The following is a 9,928-nucleotide window of genomic DNA, read 5'->3' on the forward strand; positions in this document are numbered from 1 at the left end:
AACGAGGCACAACTCCCGCCACTACGCAAGCGCTGTAGATTCGCCACCGTCTCCCGCCCGCCATTTCACGTGTTCCAAGCGCCCAGCGGAACTTCTTAATGCGCTTGCGTAAACTCGCCATTTTACTACACATGCGCTTAGTGGGCGGTCGTTGCAAAAAAAGAAAGAAAACAGTCACCTCATAACTTCTTTCCTAATACATAGTATTAATCATATTTTGCCAAGTGAGTTGAGCGTAATTTCGGGGCGCGAAGGACTGAAAAATTATTTAAATACCTTAGATACATTCAAATATGAATGATCGGTTGGCGAGCCAATCACACTGGCTAAGAGTAATATTGTTCAGGAACCAATGAACACTAAGGGGTGGAGACTGCGTAGAACGCCCAAACGGATGACGTTACACAGCAATGCGGCACTACAGACCAATAGCAGGGGTGCAGCTACTGCAAATATCCAATCAGAGACACTCAGGGGCGGAGTCTACCAATGCCTAAAGCGAGGAGGCGGGATAAAAAAGCGAGGCCGAAGGTAGGCTGGCAGATACGTTCGTTAGCTTACTCCTTTCTGCCCGTGGACGCCGCCGAGTAAGCATCGTGAAAGTCTCCCCTCCCACCGCCGTCATGTCTAAGTCAGAGGTGAGTAACACGCTCTCTTCGGCCTAATTTTCTTTCTCGCCGTTACTGAATTCGGTAGGATGTGGTTTGGTTTGGCTGCTTGCGCCGGCTCTGGCTCGGCATTTCTTCCGTTGCTGCCAAGGGCCTACCCCTCCCAAAGTTCGGGTCGCCATTTTGTCCTCGTCGTCGCCATGAGGCCGCCGTCTTGCAACACTTAGTTTTCACTCCAGGCTTGTTCCTCCTGGCAAAACCCTTATGCATATTCCATTGTTTTGTTTCGTTTTATTTTTTCACCTTGTATCAGGGGACGATTTTCTGAAGGAGCAGATGTAGTTCTCTATTGGCTCTGTATTCTTCCAGCTCCGTCCTTTTGTTGCGCGTGCGTCGGAGGGAGAGTTGGGACGCATGCGCTCGGGGCTTCCCAGCCCCCAACATATCGTCTCCCCTAATGGGGAGAAGCACGTGGCTTGCGGCGACCCAAAGGAACAATAAGTACTATGTATCATTGTCGTGTAGCTTTGCTTCTCCTAACTGGAAGCTTTTTTGTGTTGTACCCCCCCCCCCACGTAATGATTTTTTCCCCCGACTCCTAGTCTCCCAAAGAGCCTGAACAGCTGCGGAAGCTTTTCATTGGAGGTTTGAGCTTTGAAACAACCGATGAGAGTCTGAGGAGCCATTTTGAGCAATGGGGAACGCTTACGGACTGTGTGGTAAGACTTAGAAGAGACAAAAGGCCAGTAGGACTAGTTGATTTCTTTGGATTATTTTGTGATTACTTGTGAAGATTGTTAACGGGATTATAGTTGAAAATAACCTGGCAAGGGAAGGTGTGGCTTTAGCTGATTAGAGGCTCCCTTGTTAATTTAGTGGGAAACTGAAGGGCCTTGTATTTACTCATGGTAGAAATGACAGTAGTCTCTGGGGTTTTTTTATTATGTAGTAAATTTTATTAACGTTTCAGGTAATGAGAGATCCAAACACCAAGCGCTCCAGAGGCTTTGGGTTTGTCACCTATGCCACTGTGGAAGAGGTGGATGCAGCCATGAATGCAAGGCCACACAAGGTGGATGGAAGAGTTGTGGAACCAAAGAGGGCTGTCTCGAGAGAAGTGAGTGATCTAGTTCTTTTCTCGGTTATTTAAAAGTGTGCCACTAAGCGGACTTTGTGTTTGGGGATGTTAAACTTCTTAATGATCTTGATTAAGGATAGTTTTATTGGGAAGTAAATTAATTGGGCTTTCTCATTAGGATTCTCAAAGACCTGGTGCCCACTTAACTGTGAAAAAGATTTTTGTCGGTGGCATTAAAGAAGACACTGAAGAACATCATCTAAGAGATTATTTTGAACAGTATGGGAAAATTGAAGTGATTGAAATCATGACTGACCGAGGCAGTGGCAAAAAGAGAGGCTTTGCTTTTGTGACCTTTGATGACCATGACTCTGTAGACAAGATTGTCAGTAAGTTTCCAGGGCATGCAACTCGCTAAGGTTTCTGAAACCCTGCTGTATTCTAGTCTTTGAGATTGTGTTCTCTTTGAAATTTTTTTTAGTTCAAAAATACCATACTGTGAACGGCCACAACTGTGAAGTAAGGAAAGCTTTATCTAAGCAAGAGATGGCTAGTGCTTCTTCCAGCCAAAGAGGTGAGTTTGTTTAATTAGATCTTACAGGCAACGAAGTCATTCGAATCTGTAGGTTTAACACTTCAAACTTCTCTTTCAAGGTCGAAGTGGTTCTGGGAACTTCGGTGGTGGTCGTGGAGGTGGTTTTGGTGGGAATGACAACTTTGGCCGTGGAGGAAACTTCAGTGGGCGAGGTACGTGTGGTTATATATAGTTTGCTGAAAATTAATAGTAAGCTTGTCATTTGACAATCCCCAGATAACTTGTCCACTTGCAACCTATGGTGGATGTACCTATGGGCCAGCTTTTCCAAAGTTAATTTTTATCCAGGTGTTGTGGCTTCTTACTGGAGGGTTAAGTCTTCAGTATAGAAATCATTTTTGTGACCCGGGGAGGTTTCAGAAAACTTGAATTTAGGAAGGGTATAATTTGTATGCAGCCAATACACCTCAGAAAGTGGTTAAAACTCTACTTTTTTCCAGGTGGCTTTGGCGGCAGTCGAGGTGGTGGTGGATATGGTGGCAGTGGGGATGGCTATAACGGATTTGGTAACGATGGTAAGTTTATCTTGGGTACGTAGGTGAAAAGTTTGTTTTGGAATCTCTAGAGTAGGGTAGTAGAGCTAAAGTAGTGCATGACCAGCTCAGCTTTGACCGTAACCGCATGCTGTGAGCAGGCTTTTAGGTGTTACACTGCACAGGTTTTGATTGTTGAATACTTTTGTCTTATTGAGAAGAATTGTATTCTTGTAGGTGGTTATGGAGGAGGCGGCCCTGGTTACTCTGGAGGAAGCAGAGGCTATGGAAGTGGTGGACAGGGTTATGGAAACCAGGGCAGTGGCTATGGCGGGAGTGGCAGCTATGACAGCTATAACAACGGAGGAGGCGGAGGCGGCTTTGGCGGTGGTAGTGGTAGGTATCCAGTGATCCAAGTACTTGGTGCAATAGTTAGATTAGCTCTTTAGAGTTTATGATCGTAAGGGGATTTGATGCTCTTAAAAAGCATTATGTGGTGCAATGCATGGTGTTCTTTTTTAACGGGCTTGCTAATGCTACCTCCTAGCTTTAAGCTGGGGCCGCCTCACTCCCAAATAAGATAGATGGATAAGTGGATAGTCCTGTCTTTAATCAGAATTAGATTAGCTTCCAGCAGGATTTAGTTGTCTTAACTCCCTTGGGATCCTAGGCACTTAGTTGATCCATCCAGCATGTGTTTGCAGTGCCCCGGATGGGCACAGACCTTCAAGCCTACAGAATATATTGCTTTTATGCCATGGTAAGTTGGGTAAATTTTATTGAAAGTATTGAGTTATTCAACTGAGTGCCTTGCCCAGAAAAGGATGATTGGAGCCACCAGAGTTTGGGAGGAAGGCAAGCAGATCATGCAACATTTTTTGCTCTGAGCACTAAATAGAATTCAGAACTTAACCATCTTCTCCAAATAACAAATAAAGGTCCTCTTTCCGTTTCTAGGAAGCAACTTTGGAGGTGGTGGAAGCTATAATGATTTTGGCAATTACAACAATCAATCTTCAAATTTTGGACCCATGAAAGGAGGAAATTTTGGAGGCAGAAGCTCTGGCCCCTATGGTGGTGGAGGCCAATACTTTGCCAAACCACGAAACCAAGGTATTGTATATATGTTTATTAGAGGGTGAGGTACCCATAACCAGGTCCAGTAATTTTGGGGTGAGGTGTGTGTAGACCGTGAAAAGCTACAATCTAAAAGCTTTTCAAGAACTTAATCAGATTGGGAAAATCATGTGCACCCGAACTCAGATCTGAGGCTTTATTGCCCCTGATACAAAAAGTGTTTCTATTTGTGCTTCCAAAGCTTAAAGGGACAAATTCTATTCTTAGGTGGCTATGGCGGTTCCAGCAGCAGCAGTAGCTATGGCAGTGGCAGAAGGTTTTAATTACTGCCAGGTAAGTAAACATCTTTTTATGTTTGAAGTTAACTTTTATAAATGATGATGAATCCAGTAACCCTAATATAGCTGAGCAGTGCAACATAGTTAACATTATAATTGCAGTAAAATTGTGGATATTAAGTTAATATTCAGATCAGCAAAATTTGTGGGAAACAAAACTTGCTATTGGATTGTAGCCTTGAGTCTTAATATGTTTAGATTAACAACTTTATTCCATATTGTTCAACAGGAAACAAAGCTTAGCAGGAGAGGAGAGCCAGAGAAGTGACAGGGAAGCTACAGGTTACAACAGATTTGTGAACTCAGCCAAGCACAGTGGTGGCAGGGCCTAGCTGCTACAAAGAAGACATGTTTTAGACAATACTCATGTGTATGGGCAAAAAACTCGAGGACTGTATTTGTGACTAATTGTATAACAGGTTATTTTAGTTTCTGTTCTGTGGAAAGTGTAAAGCATTCCAACAAAGGGTTTTAATGTAGATTTTTTTTTTTTTGCACCCATGCTGTTGATTGCTAAATGTAATAGTCTGATCATGACGCTGAATAAATGTGTCTTTTTTTAAATGTGCTGTGTAAAGTTAGTCTACTCTGAAGCCATCTTGGTTAACTACCCCAACAGTGTGAAGTTAGAATTCCATCAGGGTGATGCCAGGTTCCATTTGAAATTTATTTGCAACCTGCTTGGGCACAGAAGCCATTGTCTCCACAAACATTGGTGTGGTTGAACTGACAGTTAATGTGTTGTGACCTGGAGTTCACCGTTAAAAGGGTCACCCAAGCAAAGTTCTGGAGTTTATTTGGTTATTAATATGATTGTTGGCACATCCTATGCAATATATCTAAATTGAATTATGGTATCAGATAAAATTATAGATGGGATTAAAGCTTGTGTATCGTCCATTATCATGTGTAATCAATAAACGATTTAATATTCTCTTGAATGGAATGACAACTGTATGGATTTGGGACTGGCAGAGCTTTGGACTTTCCCTACCCACTACCCCTCATAATGTTGAATGCTTCTATCACGATTCAAGTTCAAAACTCTGCCAGAGAATAGAAACCAGCTGCTGGCTAATGCCACCCCATAAGTCCACAGATTAGAAGTGTTTGGGAGACCTTTTTAAACTGACCAGCACCAGTAAGAATATCTTCTTTTTAATACAAAAACAGGCTTACATTAAAGGAAAACAGCAGTTTTGTGGTTGGGTGGGTCCTTAATAGAGGTCTATAGATTAACTGTACTAATTACGGATTTGGACATTAAAATTGCGGATATGGGGAGGCAACTTATATATTCATGCTAACTGCAGTTTTCCTTTAAATATGGTACATCACACAACCATCCTAAAATGTTAATTGTATAGAAAATGATTTCTGAAGTCTTTTTACAGTCACTTAATATCCAATCATTGTTATTTGTTACATAGGTTCTTTTGAGCCCTCCCTTTGGTACCCTCAATTTCAGTGCCATTGTACCTGGTAGCATAGAGAATTGTTTATCACTAGGACTGTGTATTCCCTCCCAATTTCGTGGGTGTGTTACTTGGAAGTTTGGGGAGGAGGGCGGATGGGGGAGCGGGTGGGAGGTGGGTGGGAAAGCATGGGTGATAGTTCCGTGAGTTTGATATTGGCTGAGTTTGCAATGGCAGGTGGAACCTTAACTATTGAGGGAGTTTGCAGATACCTCAGGATTCGTGACAATGCCTTTAAAGATCCAGGAGAGATGTTCAGCTACTAGGAACTGCTAGCAAGCATAGCGCGAATGGCTCCGAGCTCAGACACTCTACAGCTGAGAGTAGACACTTGTGGTATGTGGAGTACAGATAAGCCAGGGGCAGGCCACGGCACGCTCCATGAAAGCTAGGAGGGAGTGAAGTTTCAGTGACCATCGCGAGAAAGGAGGCAGACAAGAGTAAGGCACACCTGACTCTTAGGACTAGCAGTCAGAACCAGGAGAAAAGGTTTTATTGCTATGCTGGTAGGTAAGAACAGATTTTACTTCCATCCATATAGTGTTCTCTAAAATCCAGTTTTCTGTTAACGTTAATCCTTCATATATTGAGCCAAAACTAGTCCAGTTAAGCTGAACTTGGTTTTTCTGGAGATGAATTTTCTTAAATTGACACCCTAGATTTGGTGGCTCCCAAATGAAGGAAGTAAACACTTTAATTCTGTGACAATATATTTTTGCCCTTTAATTTTATTTCCTACCTTCCTTTGACCCATTTCCTTAAAACGATGGCTCAAAGTAATGTGTTAGAATCTTCCCAAAAGTCTAGGGGGAGGGAGGGTGGACCCTTTTGGGGAGGGGGAGGTGGGGGGTTTACCCTGAGCTGGGACTTGGTCTCCCAAAAAGCTAGTTCTAAAGGTTGTTTACTTTTCTAGGGAGGAGTCTGCTACTCCAGGCTAATCAACTCTCTTTAAAAATATAAAACAAAACACTCATCTGTCCAAATTTATGGCTAAAAGGTAAGCTGTTTACAAACTTAACAGGCGCCAAGAGTGCTTGGTATTGCCAGAGTAGACCGTGACGAGCTGTACCTGAGAACAAAAACTTTCATAGTCTGGCCTAGTAAAAGGCCATAGCCAGCAAAAAGTGATGAAAGCAGCTGGGTTCCCAGTCAACAGAACAGTATAATTGTAGAATCTTCCAAGTGCTTATGCAAATGCCTCATAGCTTTTTTTTTTTTTTTTTGGCAGGAACATCCTTATGAGGACAACCTTTATCTGAGCCACTGCACTTCATTTTCACTACCATGTAGTTGTTAGCTGTTCTGCAGCTTGAATTAATCATTCAGTTTTATGAATGGACTTCTTAAATAAAATTTCTTTTGATTTCGACTTGGTTCTGTCTTGTTTCATTCACTTTCATGATATGGTAAATCAGAATTTTTAGCAGAGTTGAAGTCTTTCCCTTTTGTTCCTTTCTAATTCTTACTTGGATCCTTCTAAATTTAAAGTAATGGGGTGCCTGGGTGTTGACTTCAGCTCAGGTCATGATCTCACAGTTCGTGAGTTCGAGCTGGGCTCTGTACTGACAGCCTTGGAGCCTGCTTCAGATTCTGTCTCCCTGTCTGCCCCTCCCTTGCTTATGCTCTGTCTCTCTCTGAAAAATAAACTAAAAAAATAAAGGAACAAGCAAGACCTTATGTAGGTGGGTAAAGAAAGGTAGAACAACATAAACACTTTAAAACAAAACCACAGATTGAGTTGAGATTAGGGAGGAACAATTGGTTTGAGAGAGAGGGAGACAGAATCTGAAGCAGGCTCCTGGCTCTGAGGGCAGTCCAGAGCAGACGGGGCTTGAGCCACAAGATCGTGACCTGAGCCAAAGTTGGATGCTTAACCAGCTGAGCCACCCAGGCATACCAGGTGTTACTATAGAAGTTTTACACCATCAGGATCCTGGTTTAGTGAAAGCAAAAACTGGCTCTGAGCGCAGGAGTAAATCTTAGCCTAGTTAGAAGTAGGGTGTTTACAGTGGCCTCCACGTATTTATTGCCAGCTATCTCCGGCTCCTAAAATATCTGGAACCAGGATTAGATGAGTATGGAAGGGAAGGAAGTCTCCATGTTTCCAAGGTAATAAAAGCTTGGGCGCAATAATGTAATCCCCTAGCAAATGCTTAACAAATGTCCCCTATGCTAAAGAAAAGGTTATCCAGCCTCGATTTTAAACCTAGCAAAAGAGGGGTATTGAGCTGTGAATGTATAGGCAGCCTTCACTTACCACAGTTTTAAGAATCAAATTTTGAGGGGCCGTGGGTGGCTCAGTCAAACATCCCCGTTGTTCAGGTCATGCTTTGAGGATGGTGGCCCTGTGTCAATGTCAGTCTGAGCGATGGAGCCTGCTTAAGATTTCTCCCTCTTGCCCCTCTCCCCATTTCAGACTCTAAAAAATCTAATTTGTGACATGAAGTTACTAGCAACTCAGGCCACCAGACTGCAAAAAGCGTTCCTATTGAAAGTGAGGTTAATGCCTCTTCCGTTCTGTGTATTTTGCTACATGTTTTACAAATACAAGATTGTTAAAAAATCCCATACTCTTTAGATGAGGAAAATTACCTTGTTGAAGTTCTACAATCTGAAACATAACCCAGGTCACAGTCCACCGGTGTTCCACCCGTTGTTGGCACAACGTACCAAGTTGTGTGCATATGTGATGGTCTTCCGCACTACGGTATATCTTGAGCGCTTGGCATTTCTCCTGTTAGCTGTTTGCATCCCCGGTGTATCTCCAGAACTCAGGTGCTCAGTAAGTGTTGAATAAATGAAGGTCTGATTTTGCCTCCGGGTTAACCACTTTTGTGAATTTGGTTAGAAGTAAAAAAAAAAAAAAGTCACTGCCCGATGTTCCCTCAGGTGAACTAATCCAGTTTTTGTTTTTTTAATATTTATTTTTGGGAGACAGAGTGCAAGCAGGGAGGGGCAGAGAGAGAGGGAGACACAGAATCTGAAGCAGGCTCCAGCCTCCGAGATGTCAGCAGAGCCTGATACGAGGCTCAAACCCACAAAGTGTGGGATCATGACCTGAGCTGAAGTCAGACGCTTAACGGACTGAGCCACCCAGGTGCCCCAAACTAGTCCAGGTTCTGAACAGCTAATCCCAGGCTCTGCCCTTCACAACTAGATCCCACGTTTTCAATTTTTTTTTTTTTTAGAAAACAGTCGACAAGTTGTCTGAACTGTTTTTAAAAGATCAACTAGGAATCAGCTTTAAGTTGCTTTCATTCCCTAAACCTAGGCTAGAGACCATGTTCCTGAGAATCTATAGGCATAAGGATTCCACACCTCTTTTGATCACTGCCTTTATGTCTCACAACTGTCTATGAGAACTTGAAAGTAAGTTTTCCTTGTTGGAATGAAGCTAGTCAAATTGAATAGAAAGGTAAATAGAAGTAAAATACCCTAAAGAGGTAATTGGTGTAATTCAATGACTATAAAGATGGGGAACCACCTGACTCTAACTTAGGAGATGAAGGTGTCATGTCAAAAGTTTGGATTTTGATGTGATGGATTCTGAAACTTGTTTCTATATGTTTCTTTTTGAGAGACTGAGGGCCAGAGAGAGAGAGAGAGAGAGACCAGAGAATCCCAAGTAGGCTCTGGGCAGAGCCTAAGGCAGGACTCAAACTCACAAACTGGCAGACCATGACCTGAGCCCAAATCCAGAGTCAGATGCTTAACCAACTGAGCCACCCAGGTACCCCAGATTCTGACATTCAATCATGTTCTGCTTCAAGAGAAAAATAAGAGGCCCTAGATCTTCAAGGATCTAGAAAAGGGAGGGCCCCAAACAAGAGCAGGGTAGTGTGTCTAACATAACCAAGGAGATAGAAAATGTTACCAAAATTCATATCCTGCTCCATGCTGGAGCAGGTTTTGCCCAGACTTGGGTATGAAATCCCTTGAAACTCTGACGGCCAAACTATCTCATTCCAATCAAGACCATCTCAGTCTTCTGAATAGAGCTCTGGCACAATCATGATGAGGAAGTCCTGCGGAAGTAGACAGCAGGGAGAGAACAAGAAAAAGGCCTGTGGGCATTCTAGGCTTTTCTGTTGTCCAAAGATTGGGAAAGGAGAGGCCTAAACTTCAGAGACCTCGCACCGAGGGTGCAGTCAGTTTGGGCCGCAATCTCAGCTCTCTGAATCCTGGGCCACCAGGGAGGGTGGGCTTCTTCAGATCATCCATGGCGCCTGGCTCTGCAAAAGGAGATTAAGCAGGTAGATCTCCACACTGCTCAAGCCCAAATTT

The 9,928-nt window shown here is 43.2% G+C and overlaps 1 protein-coding gene across 4 annotated transcripts; it reads left to right on the forward strand.

Annotated features, from left to right (window-relative positions):
• The first annotated feature begins 479 nt into the window (after positions 1-479).
• On the forward strand, positions 480-7,013 carry HNRNPA1 (heterogeneous nuclear ribonucleoprotein A1). 4 transcript variants are annotated; one of them, XR_003413156.2, is made up of 12 exons: positions 480-638; positions 1,211-1,327; positions 1,579-1,725; positions 1,865-2,075; positions 2,168-2,260; positions 2,341-2,433; positions 2,722-2,796; positions 2,992-3,150; positions 3,712-3,867; positions 4,099-4,164; positions 6,558-6,641; positions 6,873-7,013. XR_003413156.2 is itself a non-coding variant. In XM_015087809.3 (11 exons), exons 1-10 carry the CDS (start codon positions 624-626, stop codon positions 4,152-4,154), a joined length of 1,122 nt encoding a protein of 373 aa, XP_014943295.2. In that variant the 5' UTR covers positions 480-623; the 3' UTR covers positions 4,155-4,164; positions 6,558-7,013. The 4 variants fall into 4 exon arrangements, 3 of the variants coding, with proteins under 3 accessions (XP_014943295.2, XP_014943296.2, XP_026892147.1); XM_015087809.3 differs by having other exon boundaries at positions 6,558-7,013; XM_015087810.3 differs by lacking the exons at positions 6,558-6,641; positions 6,873-7,013 and adding an exon at positions 4,399-5,110.
• Positions 7,014-9,928: the final 2,915 nt, after the last annotated feature.

This window comes from Acinonyx jubatus, chromosome B4 (genome assembly GCF_027475565.1).
Source record: "Acinonyx jubatus isolate Ajub_Pintada_27869175 chromosome B4, VMU_Ajub_asm_v1.0, whole genome shotgun sequence".
In the NCBI taxonomy this organism is placed as follows: domain Eukaryota; kingdom Metazoa; phylum Chordata; class Mammalia; order Carnivora; family Felidae; genus Acinonyx; species Acinonyx jubatus.

Excerpts from the sequence above, each read along its gene's own strand:
- HNRNPA1 (XM_015087809.3), top strand. Across the intron at positions 2,261-2,340 it reads TGCTTCTTCCAGCCAAAGAG|GTCGAAGTGGTTCTGGGAAC; the intron begins GTGAGTTTGTTT and ends TTCTCTTTCAAG. Across the intron at positions 2,797-2,991 it reads TAACGGATTTGGTAACGATG|GTGGTTATGGAGGAGGCGGC; the intron begins GTAAGTTTATCT and ends GTATTCTTGTAG.